Genomic DNA, 23071 nt, shown 5'->3' on the forward strand with positions numbered 1-23071 from the left:
GTCTTACACATGGGCTTGTATGCTGGACCTGGATAAATATAGCCCGCAGTCCCTCCTTTATTGTAAAAAAAATTGTAGGTAGGAAACCTGATCACTGTGGGGTTTTTTTATCGACCAGCAGTTATTTTTCCTCAGCAGACTATATTCCACAGCAAGAGAGAAAAACCCAAAAGGGGTAAAGAGGGAGGAAGAAAAACAGAAAAAGAGAGACAAACGTAGAAATCAGGACTAAAACATACAAGTTTTCTAATTCTATTTTTGTTACCCTCCAGCCCTTTCTCTCCCTTTTTATCTATAGGTATGGTGCACTGTTGGGTGACATGTGGGTGCACTTGCCCTAATGAATTTGCCTGTATTTTTATAATGGCAATGAAACATGTTGGCCATTCCGAATACCATGGTCTAAACATGTTATTTTGCTTTTAATATTGAACCAGGGGCACACATATCGAAGAGGTTTAGGAATGCTATGTGGACTCATTTTAAATTTCCCCTTTGGGAGTAAGGGACTAACTCTCAGTCTGAGGACCCTATTAGAATTGTGAGTGCCAGAGAGTGATGCAGAAGTTTAGTTTGGAATATTTTACTAAACTCACCGAGTAACACTCACACCAAATGGGTTTTTTCCTATGTGAACAGGAAAGGGCCTATGATGACTAACTGAGCCAGTTGGTAAGCACTAGCCAACAGGCTCCTGGTGGTTGCTTCTGTGAGACACTTTTTTAAGAACATTTCCCTCGCTATGGGGGTGGTTTGTGCCTTGACACAGTATCTTGTTATGTATTCCCCCTGTTTTTGATTGACTCTGAGTTTCATTAGAGCTGGAATTTGGTTCCTACAGTTGGCCCGGACAGCAGGAGCTGTCTAACATTCACCTAAGTTTCTGGGATGTGGGTTATTTTGCTCTTTGAGCCGGTTAGTGAGTGGAGAGTGCTCCTTTGTCCTTTGCTTAGCTCTATAGCTCCTCCTTGTAAAGAATGAATATACGATAATTCATATATAATATTGTGTTTATTCAGAAGCAAGCAGGTACTTACTTCCCAGTCAGGTACAATCCACCAACAGATGTTTCCTTACATTCTGGAGTGTGGATGTGGTGCATCATCTGATGCTATGGCAACCAGAGAATGCACCACGAGCACAGCACCACATCTCCCTTCTTTATATTAATAGAAAATACAATATCAATGAGCTTCATACAAAAATAACAATGCCAATCAACATTGCAAAAGGCAAACAAATTGTAACAAATTGCGAAATAATAAAGTAAAACAACATTGCAGAATAGCAACACAAAATTGCGTTGCAACAAACCATGCGAAATAACATTGTAATAAGGCAAGCAAAGAAGAAAACTAACGTAACCCACACCCCCCTACTCCCCCATAATAAAAATTCAGGGAAGAGCAAACACAATAAATTACATTACATAGCTTCTGAAACGAGCAGGGACTTTAATTTGCGTACCAGTGCGTGTGGTATTCTGGTTGCTAGCAAGAGAAGAATGTGTCAGTGTGGGCAAATTAGAAGACGGCAATTGAGAAGGAGAGGAACTGGACAACTGCGGAGAAAACTCCAAAATACCATTAGTAGAAGCTTCAACAACTTCTTTTCCAGCAACACCACCCTGCATAACATCGTCCCACATCCATTCAAAGGAGGAGTCAGGAACGGTGTTGGTCTTGGAACAAGAGAAATTCCCTTTACACTTTGCCAATCTATTATGATGCCAAACTTGGTTGTCACTCAACTTAGCAGACTTCAAGTACAACTCCATAACTTGCAAAGGATTGGAAAATTTACTCTGACCTTTCTTAACCTTGGCATCCAGTTTAATTCTGACCCAATCCCCAACTTTGAGTTCAGCTTCCTTAGTGAGATTTTTCCTACCAAAATCACTAATGTGTGTATCTTGAATTTTCCTTAGTCTAGAACGGACCAACGCAGGAGACAATTTTCCACAAATGTTCTTAGAATTCCAAGTTACATTATCCTTAGTGAATGGCTCCCTACCTCTAAGGATCCTGAAAGGGCTGTAATTGGTGCTAGTGGGAGTGATTCTATAAGCCCAAATAGTTTCTAGTAATTCCTTTTCCCAATCCAAACCAGCACGAATAGAAGCTTGGATGCTCCCCATGATTACTCTGTTGAATCTCTCAACAATGCCGTTGCCGGCAGGATGGTAGACAGGCGTCTTTTTAGGGACAATACCGTTCCTATCCAGGAACTTTAAAAAAAACTCAGATCTAAATTGTGGACCATTATCAGTTAAAATGTTTCTTGGAACACCTTCCTGCAGAAACAGCCTGCGAAGAAAATTCACAACAACTTTAGCATCAAATCCTTCAGTTATCTCAACCTCAGGCCATCTAGAGTAGTTGTCAATCACAACAAGAATATGTTTACTACAGCCATCACAATTCTCAATAGGACCCAACCAATCCATGCTCAAATCTTCCCATGGATAAATGGGAATATGACTAAATCCAAGAGTAGGTTTGAACACACGCAAGGACTTATCAGCATTGGCACAAGTATCACACTCTTGGATAAACCTCTCAACCTCCTTATCCAATCCAGGCCACCAATATGATAACTTTACTCTTGATTTTAACTTCATAATACCTAGGTGACCTTCATGATTAATCGATAAAATTTTACCTCTCAAAGAACTAGGAACAATAACTCTTTCGCCTCTACACAGGTGATCGGCATCATCTATACAACGCTCATCCCTGATTTCCCAAAATGGTCTCAGCTCCTCCTTCACATTCGATTTATGTGGCCACCCCATAATGACAAAATTACGGACAGAGTTTAAGATCTCATCATTGTTACAGCATACCTCCCAATCTTTTTTAGAAATAGCTACCAGTCTCTGATCATTGTCATCATGGATAACAGCAACCTCACTAGACTCAAAAGAATCGTATGAGTCATCACAACCAGGTAAAGGAGAACGACTTAAATAATCAGCAACTAAATTCTTTTTGGCAGGAAGATATTCAACATCATAAGTATAACCCAGTAACTTAAGACTCATTCGTGCAAGTCTCGGAGTGGCCTTCAACATCCCTTCTGAAGTAAGAATTTTTAGTAAGGGCTTGTGTTCTGTTCGCAAGGTGAATCTCGTACCCCAGACAAACTGTCTAAACTTCCCAATACTCCATACAACGGCCAACATTTCTCTCTCAATAATTGAGAACTTCCCCTCAAGAGCAATTGTGACTTCGAATCCATCCCTGCCAGACTGAGAAAACACAGCACCTAATCCTTTACCACTAGCGTCAGTAGTGATTATGTTGTGTTGAGTATGATCAAATGCTTGGAGGGGAAATTAATTAACAATTCCTTTTCTTATATCATCAAAGTCTTTTTGCAACATGTCATTCCATACAAAAAGTTGGGTTCTTAATTTAAGTAATTGTCTGAGATTAAAAGTTTTGTCGGCAAAACCCTTCACAAATTTTGAGTAAAACTCGACTATACCTAGAAATGATCTAAGATCATCCTTAGAGCAGGGAATGGGAGCATTTTCAATTGCCTCGACCAACTTCTTTTTTGGAAAAATGCCCTTCTCACCCACTTCATGTCCTAAATATGTCAAAGAATTCATACCAAATTTGCACTTCTTTAACTCAGCTGTTAAACCATTACATTCAAATATACTTAAAACAGAAATCAATCTCTTGTCGTGGTCATCTCTGGCTTTGCCCATTACTAATATATCATCCTGGAAGTAAGTCACGCATTCCATACACTGGAATAATTTATGCATAAGGTGTTGAAAAACGGCCGCAGCCGATGCCAGACTAAATGGCATTCTTATGAATTGATAACATCCAAATGGGGTTATGAATGCTGTAAGCTTTTTGCTTGACTCGTGCAGAGGAATTTGGTGGTACGCTGATACCAAGTCTATAGAGGAAAACCATTTGATACCACAGCTTTGTGCCAAAAGTTCGTCAATCTTAGGGAGAGGAAATTTATCTATTACAATATTTTTGTTCAAGTCTCTTAAATCAATGCATAAACGGAGACGGCCATCAGGTTTCCTCGCAACGACCAATGGAGCCAACCATTCAGAGCTTTCTATTGGCTCAATGACGCCCTTCTTTTCCAAAATGTCCAAATCCTTCATGACATCACCCCTAATGCTTAAAGGGATATTCCTTGCTTTATGGCAAACTGGTTTGGCACCATCATTCAAAATAATGTTATGAGTAAAGCCAGCTAATTTTCCAATTTCACCTGAAAAGACTTTTGGAAATTGCAAGGTTAATCTGTCTAAGAATTCTTTGTTGTCTTCTTCTAGGATTAAAACTTGAACATCACTTCTTGCATTTAAGATGATGCCCAATGCACCTTGATCGATCCAGCCAAGGACTGATGGACCAACTTCAGCAACATACAACTTACCCAAACACTTCCGCCCTTCAAATTCAAAAATGTCTTCAACAAATCCCACCATGGGAATTTTTTCACCAGTATATCTAACAGGCTTGATATCAGGTGGAAGTAATTCCTTTTTTATAACATGAGCAAATGACTTCTTCCAAACATCTCGTTTAACAATCGTGTAAGGAGAGCCAGAATCGGGTACAATGTTAATTAAAACTCCCCCTATTAAGATGTCACAAGTAGGTTTTTTAGATCTGCAATTTATATTCAAAACAGCGTTATCATCTTCCCAAAAGTCAAGGATGCAAAAAATGCTATCATCGCTAGATGCATCATAGTTTTCATCATTCGGCTCATTAGAGTCATCAATGCATTTTACTGTTTTCTTATCTTTACCAGACTTAAATTTGCATACCTTAGAAAAATGTCCATCTTATTACAAAAATTACATTTTGATTTTAAGGCAGGACATTTCGGATCATTAGCATAGTGTCCATTGAACCCACATCTGAAGCAACTAGGGATGCTTTCTTTTTTATCTCTAGAGGATGGACCAGGATTAGTGTTCTTTTTATAAGAAAAAGATGTTTTGTAATTATTCTTCCTTTGGTAATTATGAGACACTTTGCTCACAGTTAGACCATCATCCTTATCATTGTCTTTGAGGGCAACTTTAGCACATCTCTTAGACATCTCTGCCTTCCTAACAATAGCAAAAATTTCGTTAAGTGGGGAATCTCCACAAGTCCAAAGTTTTTCTTGGATGGATGTATTGTTGCAATGCATAACTAATTGTCCCTAACGAAACTATCGTGAAGAGTGCTAAATTCACAGTTAATAGCCAACTTCTTTAAAGATGAAACATAGTCTTCAACGGACTCGGACGTGCCTTGTTTTCTTTTAAAAAATTCATACCTGCTTATCCCTACACAAACAGGAGGATGGTAATGCACATCTAAATCTTCCAGAGCATCTAGGAACACAGTATTATCATCAGCCCTAACCTTTTTCTCCATCTGATTAAAAATTCTATTCCCTTCTGGTCCTAGACTGTGTAAAAGCATTTTCTTTTTCCTCTTTTGAGTAAAAGTATCATCTTGTTCTTCTTCTAAAGCTTCTATATAATTCAAAAAGTAAACTTTCCAATCCGGCCATTTAATTGATGGTTCACCAGGTCGGGGTAAAAATGGAACAGGATTATTCAAACCTCCTTGTGATGCCATTTAATATTTTAACAATAAAGGGTAACCTGAAAAAAAAATGTTAATGTTAGAATAGAAATACAGAAAGAACAATAGGAGAAATAAATAATAAATTCATTAGGTGTGCATATCACCGATATTTTCAATTTGACATGCGACAATGGTGTGCATATCACCGTTGGTTTAATTCAGAATAATTCAATTGTTAATTGAATTCCTCGAAGTAGAGTAAAAACAGTACCTTGGATATTTAAAGAATTCTGTTCGAGTAAAATTAAAATTTACGATCACTCGAAATGAGGCAGGAGAAGCACTTGAAACAGCTGCGAGTAATTTTGACAAGAGAGAATGACATAGAAATAAAAAACAAAATGGAGTCACGTTGCGTGACCTTAGTCACGTGATGATCAGTGAAGCTTCAAGCTTCCGTAGACAACGTCACAGCGTACAGCTCCCAGCTTCTGTAGACAACGTCACAACGTGCAGCCTCAAGCTTCCGTAGATACGTCACAACATTCACAGAAGGAGATCGGAGAACATTACAGCAGGGACATGCCGCGCACTCCAGAACACTCAGTTGATTCAAAGGATGCACACAGGTACCGTTACTCTCAAGAGATTATGAGGATCCGTTGTTTCCAATAAGCGATGACTTGGTAAATAAAATGTAAATGTTCCCATTAAAGTCACGAAAAGGTACCATTCAGAATGTGCACAAGCGAAGCTCACACGCAATTAAGGCAATCGGAGTAGTTCTCTACGATCACACGACAAGTTCAAATCTCATACAGAGCACAAGAAAGCAATGGCATAAGCACTCACGGTACGTAAGGTGTTCACAAAAGAAATCCAAGATCACAGAGTTTCTGTCTTCTTCCAATCTGTGTTACGGGTGTTTAAATTCAGGAAAGGAGCAATATAGTAAAGAAAAATCCTTGCGTAGGTCCTTGATCTTCCTGCTTGCTAATGGAAAGTAGAACCCATCTTCTGTCGCCAAAATGTAAAGAATGAATATACGATAATTCATATATAATATCGTGTTTATTCGGAAGCAAGCAGGTACGTCCTTCCCAGTCAGGTACAATACACCAACAGATGTTTCCTTACATTCTGGAGTGTGGATGTGGTGCATCATCTGATGCTATGGCAACCAGAGAATGCACCATGAGCACAACACTCTTTCTTTGTGATTAAGTATGTACAAGAGTAGCAGGAGTGTTCAGTTCATAACAAAGGGGCCTTGTGAGTTTCAAAGCTCACCTGAAAGTAAAAGTGACTCCAAGGTTGAGGCAGACCCACTGTTTACACCCTGAAACAACAACATGAAGCTAAAAAGGACCACACGGTCTTCTATGAGACAGATGCACATTACGAGAAGTTAAACTAAATCCTCATATGCTCATAGAACAGACAGGTCTCAAAGAAAGCTGTGCTGCTCCATATCAGCAGAAGGCAGTGTGCTCCTCACTGTAGCCGAATAAGGGCTTGATTGCATAGATAAAGGAGTTCCACTTCTAACCTCTGCCAGGCAGCTACTTTGAAAAGCAAACCCACTTTCACCAAGCATTACTTCCTGTATTTGAATGCAGCATTGTACTCTGCAGTAGGACTTAATGGTTCTACTGAACCTATTTCATTAATGTCAAGGCTGCTTCCCACTAATTTGGCATTTGATGTGTTGCTTGCAATTTTGATTCAAGCATGTGAATTATTGGAATTTTCAATGCTTGAGAAGAAATTAGTTACCTCTAACTCCAGTTCTCTCGCGCATATGTGTTTCATATATTCCCATGCCAACTTCTCCTCCCCTGTCAGAATCTCAACAATACATACTATCTTTACACTTGTGCTATGGTAAACTCTAGGGGTAGTAGAGAGCTGAACACTTGGGCCAAACCTGCCCATTGGGAGGCATAATGAGGGTATAGGTGAAAATGTCTCTCAGAACCAACGTCAATAAAAGTTTGCAGAGGATGAGTGGAACTAGTGTTGTGGATGTTTCAAACAACCAGTTCTTGGTTTGGAATAGGGTTGAAATACTAAACGTCAGCAAAAAGTAACCAATGACGAACACAGAAATGCAGAAAATGTATCATATTGCAATTACATCGTGATCATAGAAATGATTATGTTTGTGCAGGGATGTAACAATACAAAAAGCAACACCTTGCCAAAAAGCTTTCAAGATCCAGGCCATTCACATGTAGGCCTGGACTGCACTCATATGAACTTCCACCTTCAATGCTTAGCCTGGTGCATTTCTTCAGTGTTAAGGAAATATTATGACAGAGGTACACAAGGAGAGTGTAATCTTTTAAGTTATTAGAATTACACTTTTCTAAATCCCTCCCATTCTACATTGGCTAGGCATTTTGTGTCTTGTCTGAGAGAACAAGTAACCGGACCCTTATCATTGTAAAATTATGGGTTTTCAAGCCCGATGACATTCTGAATTCCCAAACGTCTAAGGCAAGATTGAGAAACATATGATTTGTAGGTTATTCATATGAGAAAAAGAATCACAGTAATAACAACAAATCCGGCTAAAAGAGATAAACTTCCAGAGAAGATTGTAGAAAAGAATTCAGATTTAAACATGAGGTGGGAAGACACTTATCTGACAAAGTTCTAAGATGCCATTCAAGACCGATCATAGGGAGTCATTACGATTGCGGTGAATCCGCATACCCCGGGCCGGCTGAAGCCTCCGCCGGCACGGAGTATGCAGATTCACCGCAGCGGACACACAAATGACCCCCAGCCAGATGAGGATGGCCTGGGGGGTCATTTTTACGTCCGCCGCTTTTCCACCGCGGTCGCCTTCAGACCGCGGTAGAAAAGCTTTAACATGGCTGGCGGTGTCTATCAAACACCGCCAGCCATATTAGGATTTGAATTTTGTAATGCCTTTCCGTGGCGGCAATGCCGCCACAAAAAGGCATACAGACTTTTCTTTGGGGGCCCGTTGTGAGCCCCCCAGGTGAAGGGGGGGTGGGGGTGCACATGGGTACCCCCCTGCGTTTGCATGCACAATGCGGTATTGGCTACAATGTTAGGACATAGAATGATATATGTTTTTGTTTACATATTTTAAAGGATGTATAACTAATATACCTTTTTAAATGTATCTCTTTTTAGAGCTTGTGTGGCTACTCCAGAAGAAGGCGCTGGTTCGCCGAAACGCGCGTAGAGACTCAATTTGCCACTTTCAGTTTTTTAACTTATCTCATATATGTTGTTATTAATTGTCACAAATGTATGAATTTCTTAATTCCATTGTATGATACATGATTTTATTGATGTTTAATGTTTCCCTTTTCACTTATTTCATATGTTGTGTTTTTACAAGATTTAAAATAAAAGACATATATTTTCCTAATTAATTGTAGCCATTTGTCCTTAAGTATATTGCATTGTTCAGTGTGGGTTGCCTAGGTTGTTTTTTGTCATACAGTTTAATTTCCCTGGCCTAGGAACTATTGTATCCGAACCTTCAGGGGGTCCTTGTTAAATACACGCAATGCGGCAGGCACCGCATGGTGCCTGCCGCTTTGTGCATGCAAATGCACTGATTGCATTTTTAACATTGCGGGGGTTGCTGCTTCAAGCTGCACCCGCCGCAATGTTAAACATACCGGATGTGACCGCCAGGGTGGCGGTCACATCCTAATTTGTACGGAGGGACCGCCGCTGCCCCTGCGGACGGTCCCTCCTCCTCTGGGGTGGCGGACAGATGCAGGTCCGTCCGCCATCCTAATAGGGCCCTTAGTTCCCAATTATAGTTTCTGATCTAGCTAGAATGATGAATGGTTACTTGTTTTATCTGACAACGCTTTGGAGGGTGACCAGGCTGCTGTAGTAGACTAGAAGGAGGAAAGTAACTAATTGTGGGTAAGAAAGTGGAATGAAAGGGAACACAAGATTTAAATTTTAAACCTATTTTAAACCCATTTCAAAACTTATGGAAGGATAACAGTTTGTTCCAAAGTTTACAGTTAATGTAAAGTGCTGTGTAGAGTGTTGTGTGGAGGGTAGATTAAAGTTTTAAATCAAACCAAGAGGGATGTTCTTGGTCTGTTACTAACAAAGAGAGCAAGTAGATAAGATGCATTGTATTTTCTGAGGGTAAGCAAGTGTTTTGCATTGCGAATTAGGTGAATATTGTGATATTTACATATGTTTATGTTCTAAATCAACACTGTGTGGAAACTCTCTTTTAACGTACTGTTTGATTAACGTTGTGGAAGAATATGAAAAAATGTGCAGGGATTTTTCAGTATGGTCCTTTGTGCCTATTTTGGAATCCAAGAAGAGTTTCCTTCAAACTTTCTTAATTATATATATATTTTTAAGTAATCCCAAAGAGGTAGATTAAGGTATGTCCTCTAAAATGAAAATACTAATTTGAACTGCTTTCCTTTACGAAACCTGAATACTTCATTCATATAATTAGTAAAGTGTAGCCATATTGTCTTTTAGCTTTAATGAGTGACCTGCATTTTTTCTGGGGAGCTTTGTTTGTAGTGTGCATTTGAGGGGCCATCTGGCGTCCGATGAATGTTCACCTTAACATCTTCATTTCACTAGTGAAATTTAACAGGCTCTACTTACATTGTTTAAGGGTTTGAGAGTTCTTACTTTTTTAATTGTGTCCTTTCCACCTTATTTTTAGAAAGAGAGCAGATTTAGCGCCTATCCTGTTTATCACAGCGTTTATGAGACCTATGAGATAGTGGATAAGTTTTACGACCCAACCTTTAGGAACCACCTAGCTGTGGCTCAGGTCAGAGGAGGTCTGGTTTTTGAACTAGCTGACTCAACGGTACTGCCCTTCAACTGTCAAGACTACGCCGCCGCCTTGGATAGTTATGCCAACATTATCATCGAACTGGCAAAGAAACATAAAGAACAACTTGAAACGTACAACGTGTCCTTTGGTATGTTTTGAATCATCTTTTCTATTGTGTGTTCCAATTATTTTTTTATAAAATTCTGAAATAGGAATGTGTCATTATCTCATTATATTCTATGTTTTCAGAGTGGAAAAATGTACTTTATTTACCAATGAGAATCTCTTGTGCTCCGTATGTTACATCATTAAGAAATTTCAATATTGGTTACAAAACTGTTAGTTTTAATGGCACTAAAATATTTTTTATTTATTTACATCTTTATTTATGGAGTTCAGAGTATAAATTTAGTAGGCAGTGAGTGCTAGGTATAGACTAAATTAAAAAAGCTTTAAAAACAAGTGTCACAGTGTTCTGACAAACAAATGAATATTGAACATCGAGTGAACTGGATGGTTCAAAGCACCACACATTGGGATTTTATTTTGAAGCTGTCTGGTAGTACATTTCAGATCCGGGGCCCCAATAATCCAAATCTGCAGTCTCCATTCTTAAGCCCTCATTCCGAGGTAAAGTCCCTGGTCTGTTGAATCACTGAGGGGACCCAGTCCTACTGGGCATAAAACCGCACAGAGTTCCCTTTTCCCTGCGGATTAAATCTAATTTCACACCTGTCTGGTCAGGTGGTAAATTGAGCTGGGAGTGGGTACTGGGTAGTTTAAAATGGTACGGGGAAAGGGAAAAGGGCATCCTAGCAGCAGGAGCATTTCTCCCTTCATTTTCTGGAGAAAAAAAACCTATGCAGGTACAAGGACAAAGGATTAGCTAGTGTTGCAACCAAAGCCTCAAGTGACTTTACTGGCCATTTATTCCAGCCAGTAAAATTAGGTCTAGTGTTCCGGGAAAAAGCGAGTGCTGGCACACCAGCCTCTTTGTTATCAGGAGTAGCAGAATTCCACACGATAATTCCACTCTGCCCGACTTGTTATGTGGGACTAAAAGAGCTATGTTCTTTGACCAGCAGCAAAATTCAGCCTCGAGAACAACCTAGGACATGTTTAGATACTTTCCCTGATGATGGAGAGGAGCTAACCACTACAGGCATTTGAAAACTCTTCAAACAAGTGATGGCAGTGAAGGGACTTAAGTCCTTCGGTGACGCCTCAGCCTGAACCACATATAAGAGATAAAGACCCTGATTATAACATTTAATATCAACTTTATCATGTACTATTGTTAATGCTCAATGAACTCTGTGAATGCTTCTGTTAGCACATAAGGGGTCTTGGCAAAACCCTTCACACATTACAAATGATAAAGACAATGTAAATTGCTTAAAGCCATTAAAACAAAAATAGAGGTTAGTAGGGGTAGGAGGCCGGTAATAAGGGACACCTGAGGCGAGATGCACCTTCATATGTTTAGCATCATTATATTTAGAGTTTTACCAAGTTGAAAACTTTTTCTCGTATGTGGACCTCCCTAAAATAATTTTTGAATTCTGTATTCAAAACTTCCTTTCAAAATGCGAAGTGAATCTCTCTCCCAAACCTCTGTGCTATCTTTACAGAGCTCTGCAGTTGCTGTTGGGAAGGTAGTCACTAACAGATACTTCTCTGGGTTAAATCTAGTGATTGGTCTGTGCCTCAGGTCTGGAAATCTGGTGATTTCCAATCTTTTGCCCTCTTATTCAGTGTTTTATGGTTTTGAAATATTGTGTAATTTAATAAATGTTCCGACTCTCCATTTGGGGAAGATAAACTCAGTTCTCATTGAATTTTATGTTTCACAGTTTATCACCTCTTGAAGGGACCAACGTTTTTGTTAGAGATACGTATAGTCCTGCTGACTTTCAGGATTTCCTTATTTCTTTAGAAATAACTTTCTAGAAATTGCATTTTCAGAATTGTGATAAAAAAATCTGACTTTAGCATTGAAGGAGGCTTTTAATTTAAGTTCTATAAACACCAAACGCGACTTGTCTACTTGCTACCAATCGAAAGTTATAATTTCTTAAATGTAGTAATGTAGCCCATTGTTATCCAATGGGAGAGTTAGGCCTTGTAGTATTGAAAAACGAATGCAAGAATGTTTCACTACCAAGATGTGTAAAACTAAAAAGTACATGTCCAACATTTTAAATACTATAAAAAACAAGGAGGGGGAGAGAGAGATAAGAGTGGATTCCTTCTCCCAGGTAGTATAATTAAAAAACAAGAATCCGCCAAATGGGGTGAAGTGTTCCCTACAGTGGTGGGGAGAACACAGTGTTTTTAAAATACCCCTCACACACCAAAAGGACCCTTGGTGTCATGCTTCATCGTTGGGGTCTTCGCACCCCTCTACTGGATGCGGCGTGCTACGACCTACAGCTACGCGGGAGCACTGATAATTTGACTATGCGTGGTGCATGTGGGGATTGGGTGTGAGTATGTGGTGAGGTACGTGAATGTTTTAAAAAAATACCTGGCTCGTGGGGTATGTCAGAAATAATTTAATGAGCCCCCGGGCTGGTACTATTAAAATGGGTGCAGGACGAGGTAATAGTGTGATATTAAGCACAGTACCTCTTTGGGTGCATCGACATGTTTCGGAGATCAACTCCTTCTTCAGGACGGGGTGCACCACACCCCACCTTACTCACATTTATTTGATAAAATAGTGTATAATACATAAAAGTGAAAAAGTAGTACTATAATGTTCCTACTGATTGATTAAAGTTACGCCAATATGCAAGTAACCTAGAAGGAAAAAGACCACGTTTTGCAGAAATCAACTCCTTATTATTTACATAGGATATGGTGACCTGTAAAGATAAATAGTGGGTGTCACTAGACATGAACTATGTCATACTACTAGTGCAGGTGACCCTGTAGAAAAAAGGACAAAAAACAGTACAAACACACATAACATAAAGCACACTCTCTATGGTCTTAGTTTCCTTGTGCCTGAGGGAACATAACTTTATGGAGTGGAAGAATCAAGTATTAGAGGGTAAAGAGACATACTTTTTTGTCCTAGGTACAGTGCCCCATGAGCCTTCAAGAACGTTGGGGTCAGACTGGCCCAATGGCTCCTGCAAGATAGTACATATTACAGTGGTTGTTGATACTCACAGGTTGTAGTAGAAAGGTCCCTTCGTTCTAGTAAGTTCATACTCACAGATCACAGCAATTGCAAAATCCTTATGCCCCCAAACGCGGCTCCACGGTGAATTTGGTAGCGCGTCGAGGAGGCCTTTTTATACTGGTTCGGGATTGCGTGGTTATTGGTTAATTGAAAAAGATAAGTGGCAGGAAGTGCCTAATATGGAAGTTCCGTTTTTTGTAGTTTATCGTGTACGGATGGTCAATACCGCTCATGCGCGTGTGTTACCTCATTATGTCTCAGAAGAGCGCATGCGCGGTTGTGCGGTCCGAGCCGCCTATGCGCATGATGCAGACACTTCTCCCTTCGCTGGATTATTCAATACAACGTTAAGTGTAGGGGATCGCCCGGCTATACATGATTCCTAGCGCTGGTTTATGCGCACGATTGATCAGACTCAGCAATTTTTGACTAGAATCCCGTCTAGTGTCAATAATGCCCGTATAGTTCTCCAGGGCTCTAGGTGGCTTTAAATTAGTAGCACAATTGATTCAATCAAATGACGGTAATGATATCCTATTCTGACCATTACGAGATATGATTTTACTTGGTAGAAAAACAGATCCTGTGTTGGTGGCTCAACCAGCGAGAAAACTCACCTATTTGTGATCTAAATACTGCACCCTGCCCTCTGGGCTATTCAAGGCCTACCCTAGGGGTGACTTATACATATTAAAAAGGAAGATTTAAGTGGGTGGTCAAAATGGCAGTTTATTAAGGTCCAAGTCAAGTCAAGTCAAGATTTGTATAGCGCACTACTCACCTGTAGGGTCTCAAAGGCGCTTGAGGGGGGGGGGTTCGTTACTTATCAAATAGCCAAGTTTTTAGTTGTTTTCTGAAGGAGAGGTGGTTCTGTGTAAGGCGGAGGTGGGTGGGGAGAGCGTTCCAGGTTTTGGCCGGTAAGTAGGAGAAAGATCTTCCTCCCATGGTGGTTCTTCGGATGCGTGGAATCGCAGCGAGGGCTTGATTGGACGATCGTAGTTGGCGGGTGGGGGTGTAAAAGGTTAGGCGCGTGTTGAGGTTTTTGGGTCCTAGGTTGTAGAAGGCTTTGTGGGCATGGGTGAGGAGACAGAACGTTATTCTCTTGTTGATGGGGAGCCAATGAAGGTCTCTCAGGTGACCGGATATGTGATTGTGGCGGGGTAAGTCTAGGATTAGTCTGGCGGAGGCGTCTTGAATGCGTTGGAATTTTTTCTGTAATTTGGCTGTGGTTCCGACGTATAGGGTGTTTCCGTAGTCCAGTCGGCTTGTGACAAGTGCTTGGGTGACCGTCTTTCTTGTTTCGGTGGGGATTCACCGGAAGATCTTTTTGAGCATATGTAAGATGTTAAAGCATGATGATGAGATGGCATTGACGTGTCTGGTCATCGAGAGGGAGGAGTCTAGAATGAATCACTGGTTGCGAGCATGGTTCGTTGGTTTGGGCGAGCTTCCTAGGGCCGATGGCCACCATGAGTCGTCCCATGCAGAGGGGGATGATCCTAGGATGAGGACTTCCGTCTTGTCTGAGTTCAGTTTTAAATGGCTGTTCTTCATCCATTCGGCTACGTCTTTCATCCCTTTGTGTAGGTTGGTTTTGGCGGTGTTTGGGTCTTTGGTGAGGGAGAGGATCAGCTGTGTGTCGTCAGCATAGGAGATGATGTTGAGGTTGTGTTGGCATGCGATGGATGCAAGGGGGCTCATGTAGACGTTGAAGATGGTGAGGCTGAGCGATGATCCTTGTGGTACGCCGCAGATGACTTTGGTGGCCTCTGATCTGAAAGGGGGAGGCGGACTCTCTGAGTTCTTCCGGCGAGGAACGATAGGATCTAATCCAATGCTTTTCCTTGTAACCCGACATTGCTGAGGCGTTGTACAAGGGTGCTATGACAGACCGTGTAAACGCTGCGGAGAGGTCCAGGAGGATAAGGGCAGCTGTTTCCCCGTTGTCGAGTAGTGTTCGGATGTCATCTGTGGCTGCGATGAGGGTGGTCTCGGTGCTGTGTTTGGCTCGGAAGCCGGACTATGAGGCATGGCATGGCTGTAAGCCTCGTGTTGTAAAATTGATGTTTGTTACATTATCATTAGTGTTAATAAGATTTTTTTTTAATGGCAGTGTAAAACTGCACACACAGACTGCATGGCAGGCTTGAGACATGTTTTATTTGGATGGCACAATCAGTGCTACAGACCCACTAGTAGCCCTGGGTACATGTCACAACACTTTACTAGGGGCATACTTGCACTTTAGCTGCTGAAAAGAGAGAAAAAAAAAACGAACTCCGTGTCTCTGGAAAGATATTTTACAACTTTACCTCTCCCTAAAGGCTTCCCTAAAGCCTTCATTTCTAACAAAAATAACTACTTAAGGATCCTTACACCACAACCACCCTCAAGCAAACTCAGCTCGGCACGCAGACATACAAACGTCTAGAGCTCATCGTCCTGGCTCAGATTTAGTGATCAGTTGAACCATTCAGTGCATGGCAAGCGCCACAGTTTGGACACAGTGTGGGTCTTAATAAACCTGGTAAAATCCAGTAATGCGGTCTGGTAAAACAAGAGGAGGGGATAAAAAAGACAAACATCCTCAATCACCAGCCAAAAAAAACGTAAAAGATGAGGGCAAAGATGAGGACAAAGAAGGAGCCCTGTTTGACATCATAGCCCAAACGCATAACTCTTCTGGCATGTCCTTGGCAGATCCGGGTATGCCAACTATAGAGGGTATGGAAGCAAAAGAAGCAATAGATGTACGGCACGAGTGTGGAGCTACAACACATGCTTCGACTTCTGCGGTAGGCACCCTGGAAACTTCAAAAATTATTCGAAAAAAGGCTGCCACGCAAGCCAAGTGTGTTGGAAGTAAGAAGGTAACAGCAACCCATACGGCACTCAATAGGCACAACTCCTGCCTGAGCAGCAGCAAACGGGCACGGATAATAGACTTTTTAGAGGTTGCTATTAATACAACGGAGGAAAACCGGAATCGCCATGTAATGAAACCTACTAACTCCATTATTCAAACCAACAATGATAAAGCCTCACAAAAAGACACCGATACGCTCCTTCCGTGGGACAGAAGTACTATCATTAGTGAGGTCGAAAGGAAGGAAAAGAAAGATCCCTGGCACACGGGTTTGGATCATGCAGGCGAAAAAAAAAAAGAAGTCCAATGCCCCCAGTAATCAACTCCTAAAGCTTCCTTTTTTTTAGTGATCCATAAAAGAAAACAATTACAGACAACTCAGGCATTAGTCCACCACTATCCACCTCACCTGGATTTGCCCCGCCAGCCCCAACAACAACCATCTCCACCAGGACACAGCGGTAGCAACGGTCAAAGCATCCAAGATGATTATATTGAAAGTAACCCAGTATTTCAGTATAACACAACCACTTCGAGTCCTTTGGGCATGTTAGATCCATCGCCTGTTAGTCAGGAGATGGGAAACCCAAACAACGACAACCAAGTCGACCCTGATTTACTCTTCTACATGCCGGAAATAGCAGAGCACTTTTGTCAGGATCTCTGCCAGGCCAACTCAAATGACGCGCCGATGCGCCAACTAAATCACCCAGGATCCGCCCCCGACACCACCCAACCAAAATAAGCTATCACCTAGCAGGTCTTCAGGAAGTTTGAGTAACCCACCCTTATGGCAACCGCCCTACCGGGAACATCGTGCCAGCTCACTTTCAGCAGAACAATGTTGTACATCAACATCTTCAGTCTGGCCCCACTTGCTAAGCACATTGGACACAATCGGCAAAGCGATGACCATCCAAGCAGACAAACTGGACACCCAAGTAGACCTCTTAAATATTCTTGCAATTCATGTCCAGAGGGTCGAACAAAAGCTTCATAGCTTTAATGAGATGATTCTGAAGGTGCAGAGTGTTTGGGAAACATCCTTTCAAATGTGCCACTGTCACTGCACCCAAATAATTGATACATTAGCCTCAGTTCCAACCCTATTAACCGAACTATTGAGTTCAACCAGGGAAGTTTTAATCAAGCCCGCAAAATCAATAGAGAAAGAAGAAGCAACATTAATAAAGAAAGAAAAATTAGACTCAAAGGAGCTAGATTTGTAATACCAGAACCCCTCTGTGGGGCAAAAAAGTAGTAAAATAGAGTCTACCTCTGCATCAATTAAGTTTACTACACCAACAACTTCAACATTTAATCAACCAAGAGTTCTCAATAACTTAGGCGCCCTGGATTTCTCATCTTAAGAACAATATAACCAGTCTTCTGCAAGTCAACTAAAGGTACCCAAGCTTCTATCAAAACGGGAGCGAAAACGACTGAGAAAGTCCAGAAAGCGCAAACAAACAGGCAAGGCTCAAGACATCCTTGGCGTTATCAGTTCAAAACTGAATCTATCAAGAAGGCAATGTAACTCAAAACAGTACGGAAGCAGAAACTCCTAGGGAGCAACTGACCTTAATCTTTAATCCGTCCATCATGCCTAGTACCTCAAACCACAATACAAGTGAACGACCTCCGCCAGAAAAAATGTATAGCCTATTCAAACCCATAGTTAGGATGGAAAAAATATTTCAAAAACTCAGGCTATACAATTAACAGCAAGGAGATCCAAGATGGCAAAAAAAGAAAACAAACCAGGGTGAGGTCACTTTAGCCAAGGAAATTGGCACAGACGTAAGTCGAGACCCAGGAATAAACAGGGAAGGCGAAATCCAACCACAAAAAAACTGCGGAATCCCAAGAGTTACCCCAGATCCTTCGACAGCCTATGGTAGTGAAAAAAGAAACAAAAGGAACTTTAGACAATGAGTCGCAGTACGATCATCCAGTTTACAACAAATTGGTCTTCAACACACAATACATCTCAAGGGGAACGCATGACATTCTTAATAGAAGTGTACTGCTCAAACTATTTAAAGCGCTTCCACTTCTAAGCTATATAAATACCAATGACATCGAAAGAATCAAGTTTAATCAAAACCCATCGGTCAAGAATCCACAATTTCCACATTCATCAACAATACGCTCATCGAACAAATTTGGCAGCAGAAAGACTCATTCGCCAAATGGGGAATTGAGTTACAAAAGATAATCCCCCTCGTTACCCAAGTCTATTAAAACCACCACCTTTTACTGCAAGTCTTTTAAAAGGCGCAAAAGGCCTGTATCATCAAATCCAAATAATGGGTAAAGAGTATGTTATGTTATGTTATGAAAATTTATAACGCGCACAGCTGCTCCAGCGAAGGAGCGTCCTGGCGCTTGACAAGGTAACAACATAACACAGCTAAAAGAGGCAGCAAACTAAGAGGAGCGACAGTTTAAGAAAATAGAAAGGTCTTAATGGCCCTACGAAATGAAAGAAGGTCATCCAGAGCATGGATCTTTAAAGGAAGGGAATTCCACAGGGCCGCAGCACGTACTCGAAATGAGCGGCCACCGGCTCGACTACGCTTGAACCGAGGAACTACTGCAAGTTCATGGCCCAAGGAGCGTAAAGAGCGGGCAGGAACATAAGGAGACAAGAGATTCGAGAGAATCTGGTCAGAGGAGCCCTTGAGGATCTTATAAGAGAGACAGAGCACTTTAAATTGGATTCTCTGCTTAACCGGCAGCCAATGGAGGGAGCGTAAGGTGTTGGCAGCGGAGCAGAACCTGGGCAAACCCACCACTGCTCTAGAAGCCGCGTTCTGCACACGTTGTAGGCGAGTGATTTCAGCCTGGTTAATCCCAACCAAGAGGGAGCTGGCATAATCAAGCTGGGAAATCACAGTCGCTTGCACCACAAGCTGCCTGGTCGAAGCGTCAAAGAATTTCAACACTGGTCTTAGACCACGCAGGATGCCGAAACGGCATGCAGCAGTTCTTTTAGTGTGGCCGACAAAGCTAAGGGCAAGATCTAACCACACCCGAGATTTTTTATCTCCGTAACCGGAGTCGGGGTGGGCCCAAGTTCCGGAGGCCACCACATATCGCCCCAGAGTTCTGCCTGCTTGCCGATGATCATGATCTCTGGTTTTTTTGCGTTCAACTGGAGACAGTTGGAATTCATCCAACTGGCAACCGCCCGAAGTCCATTCTGGAATCTAGGGGCATCCAAACGTGAGTCCCCGTTGAGCGTGACCGCCAGCTGAGTGTCGTCAGCATATGAGACCATAGTCATGCCCCACTGCTTGACGACATCAGCCAGCGGCATCACGTAAAGGTTGAACAACGTGGGGCTCAGCGAGGATCCCTGAGGGACCCCAAGGTCCAGAGGATGTGATTTTGACTGGTGGGGCGGAATGGCCACGCAAAAAGATCGATTGGCAAGAAAAGAGCGGAACCATTGAAGGGCGGGACCGATGACGCCAGCTTCCTCCAGGCGCTGAAGAAGAATCCTGTGCAAAACGGTGTCAAAGGCGGCGCTAAGATCTAATAAAACAAGCGTCGCAGTTTGACCCGAGTCTAGCACAGTGCGCAGGTGTTCCACCATAAAAAGGAGGGCTGTCTCCGTGCTGTGATCAGCAAGGAAACCGTTCTGCGTGGCGTCCAGGATATTGGCCCGCGAAAGATGGTCTGAAAGGGCCATATTCACATGGGCCTCCGCTACGTTTGCAGGCCACGGAAGAAGCGATATCGGACGGTAGTTCTCTGGTTTACGAGAGTCCAGAGAAGGCTTCTTCAGGATGGGCATAACCATTGTCTGCTTCCACTTGGCGGGAACCAAACCTGAGGCAAGCGAGAGATTAATCAGAGAACAGACCGGTAGAAGACCGAAAGATGAAGGGTCTCTGAACAAAGCCGGTCTTAGCGGGTCTGCGGGGAACCAGACTTAATTTGCTGAGCCAGTTTCCTAAAACTTTCAGGTAACAAGCAGGGAAGGGTATGCAAGACATCATGCACTTGAGGACTATGAGAGACTTCACCATGCGGCATAGCAGTAGGAAAGGCTCGATAAATGGCTTGGACTTTTTCAAGAAAAAAGGCCGCCAAGGTCTCACAATGTGAAATGGAGCAAGTTTCATTCACAAAGGCCTTTTTTGCCATCAGATCTTTAAGAGCCTTAAAAATGGTTTTAGAAGGATTCGAGCTATTACGGAATTCAAGAGCATAGAACGCCGCAGGAGCTTTGCAGACAGCGCGGTGGTAGGATTTGATGGTGGCGAGATACAGGGCTTTTTTCCTAGTATCGTATGTTTTCCGCCATTCTCTTTCTGCGCGTCTACACGTACTTTTTAGTACACGTAAGGATCCATCATACCAAGGGCTGGGGTCCCTTGATCCACATTTGCCCAGAGTCACCGGAATGAGGGAATCGAGAGCCCGAGTGATCCATTCGCAGAAGAGGTCATAACCCGTTTTCACAGTATCTGACGGGGCCAATGGGTCCTCAGACAGGAGGCGGTAAAAATCCTCTAGCTTTAGTTTATTCCAGTGTCGTCTAGGGACAACTCTAGCCATAGGTTTAAGAGGGTGCTCAAACAGTGGGCACTGGATCGTCACTAAGGAATGATCAGTCCAGGCCAGGGGGGTAGAAGTTGTGACCCTAGCCTCTGCAAGATTCGTAAAGAAAGGGTCCAGGGTATGTCCTCCTACATGAGTGGGATAGGTGACCAGTTGAGACAGTTGAAAGGCCTCCAGATCGGCCAGAGTACTACTCACAGCGGGAGCAGTCAAATTATCGAAATGTAGATTCAAATCCCCAAGGATGGAAAAATTGGCACACCCTACAGCCAGCGTACTGATAGCGTCTGGAAGTGCCTCCCTAAACGCCACGTCACTGCCTGGGGGACGATAGATCAACATGCCAGAAAAAGAGAAGTGGGGGGTGATGGAAATCTTAAACGAGGCACTTTCACAGCCAACAATTTTTAGGTCTCTCCAATCACAGGGGTAACAGGACCTGACAGCAAGCGCTATTCCCCCACCTCTAGTTGAGTGATTAAGCGTGTATACCGAGTACACAGAGGGGAAAGCCAAATTAAGAATATCTGTGTCAGCCTCCTGCAACCAGGTCTCAGTAATACAGAAAATATCGGGTGACTCATCCTTAATAAGGTCATGAATAGCTTGGTAGTGTTTCACTAGCGACCTAACATTCAAATTCCAGATATTAAGTTCACGCAGGGGATGTTTACTTCTAGGGACTGAAACCATACCCATACAACGGGGAAGGGCGGGGGTACAAAGCGACCACCTACCGCTAGCACACTGGTAGGGGCCACACAAAGGACTCACCGGAGCCACATCACATCTAGTGACTCGCTGTCTGATGGACACAAGAGCGTCCCTCGAGTAGCTGAGCATCGCATCCACCACTGAGCCAAAAAGTGGAGCCCTGCCCTGTCCAACGCGTCCTTACCGCGGACGGGCGCAGACGGGCAGGACTCTGGCATGACTCAGGCGGAGCGAAGGCGCAGCGAAGGCGCACCCGCTGCGCGATCCCGCTGCCCTTCGTAGGGAGCATTAAGTAGGCGTCCCTCTCTACATCCGGCGCGCTAGAGCGCTCGCAGATTATGCCTCCTAATCAGCCCACACCACTCAAAGATGGCGCCTAAAAGAGATCCCCACCCCAGGAACCGGACCCGCTCTAAAAAGCGGTGAGTGTACCGATTACAATGCAAGTGAGGGGAGAGATAAATCCCTAGTTAAAATCAGGGGAAAAGCAACAGAGGAAAACACAAATAATGAACAGGTAGTTTTAAAATATCAATGCAGCAGATAGAGCGCGAAGCGCAAAGCAGCATTCCGATACCTTGTCAGGGCTGTCCCCAGGGCTAGTCGCCTTAAGTAGGCGTCCCTCTCTAGTATCCGGCCAGGAAAATTACCATCACCCTTGATCACCTCGAAGCAAATACATTTTCGGGTCCTTGGGAACCGCACACAGAAGGCACTCCCTTGGGAAGGGCATGAATAACTTCACCAATAGCCCAACACGCATATCAAGGTTGTAACATCTGTTCCTAGAATGTGCACGGCCTACATTCAAAATTATAAGACCCTGATTTTATGGACTTTATCACACAGTACAATATTCTCCTTTTTCAAGAATCTTGGCAGAAAATTCCATCTCCAATAACTTGTTTAAAAAATTTTTTTTACCCCGGCCAAGAAACCTACAAAATATGGAAGAGCAAAAGGGGGTCTCTCTACTTTTATCTCCCATGGCACGCTTCTACTATAGATCTAGATTGTTCCTGGATGTTGTGCGTCAAACTTGACGTCTCGGTGTCTTACAGCCTGCTAATTTTGAACATCTATATTCACCCCGCATCCAAACAAAAGATGCAAAGAGCCAAACAATTAATAACTTCATTAATGCCTTAACCGCAGCGGTTTTTCTGCCGCATTGCGGGCGTTCTAAATGGTGGGCGTGGCTGCGTCGGCCATTGGCCGTCGGCAGCACTGGGGAGGGAGTGCTCCCGTTGGCCAACAGCACGGAAGGGGTTAACAACCTTAAAACTTGCCTATCCAGATGCTAACATCATCCTGTCGGGTGATTTTAATATGAATTT

At 42.7% G+C, this 23071-nt stretch overlaps 1 protein-coding gene across 1 annotated transcript in view; it reads left to right on the forward strand.

Moving 5' to 3' along the window:
* The window catches only part of LOC147696876 (glutamate carboxypeptidase 2-like), a 653445-nt gene that overhangs the window by 537598 nt on the left and 92776 nt on the right, over positions 1-23071 (forward strand). Inside the window, exon 16 of the mRNA XM_086933984.1 lies at positions 10276-10540. Coding sequence (XP_086790110.1) covers positions 10276-10540 — 265 coding nt within the window. The remainder of the gene's footprint in view (positions 1-10275; positions 10541-23071) is intronic.

The sequence above is a fragment of the Lissotriton vulgaris genome, chromosome 8, assembly GCF_964263255.1.
Source record: "Lissotriton vulgaris chromosome 8, aLisVul1.2, whole genome shotgun sequence".
Taxonomy (NCBI): Eukaryota; Metazoa; Chordata; class Amphibia; order Caudata; family Salamandridae; genus Lissotriton; species Lissotriton vulgaris.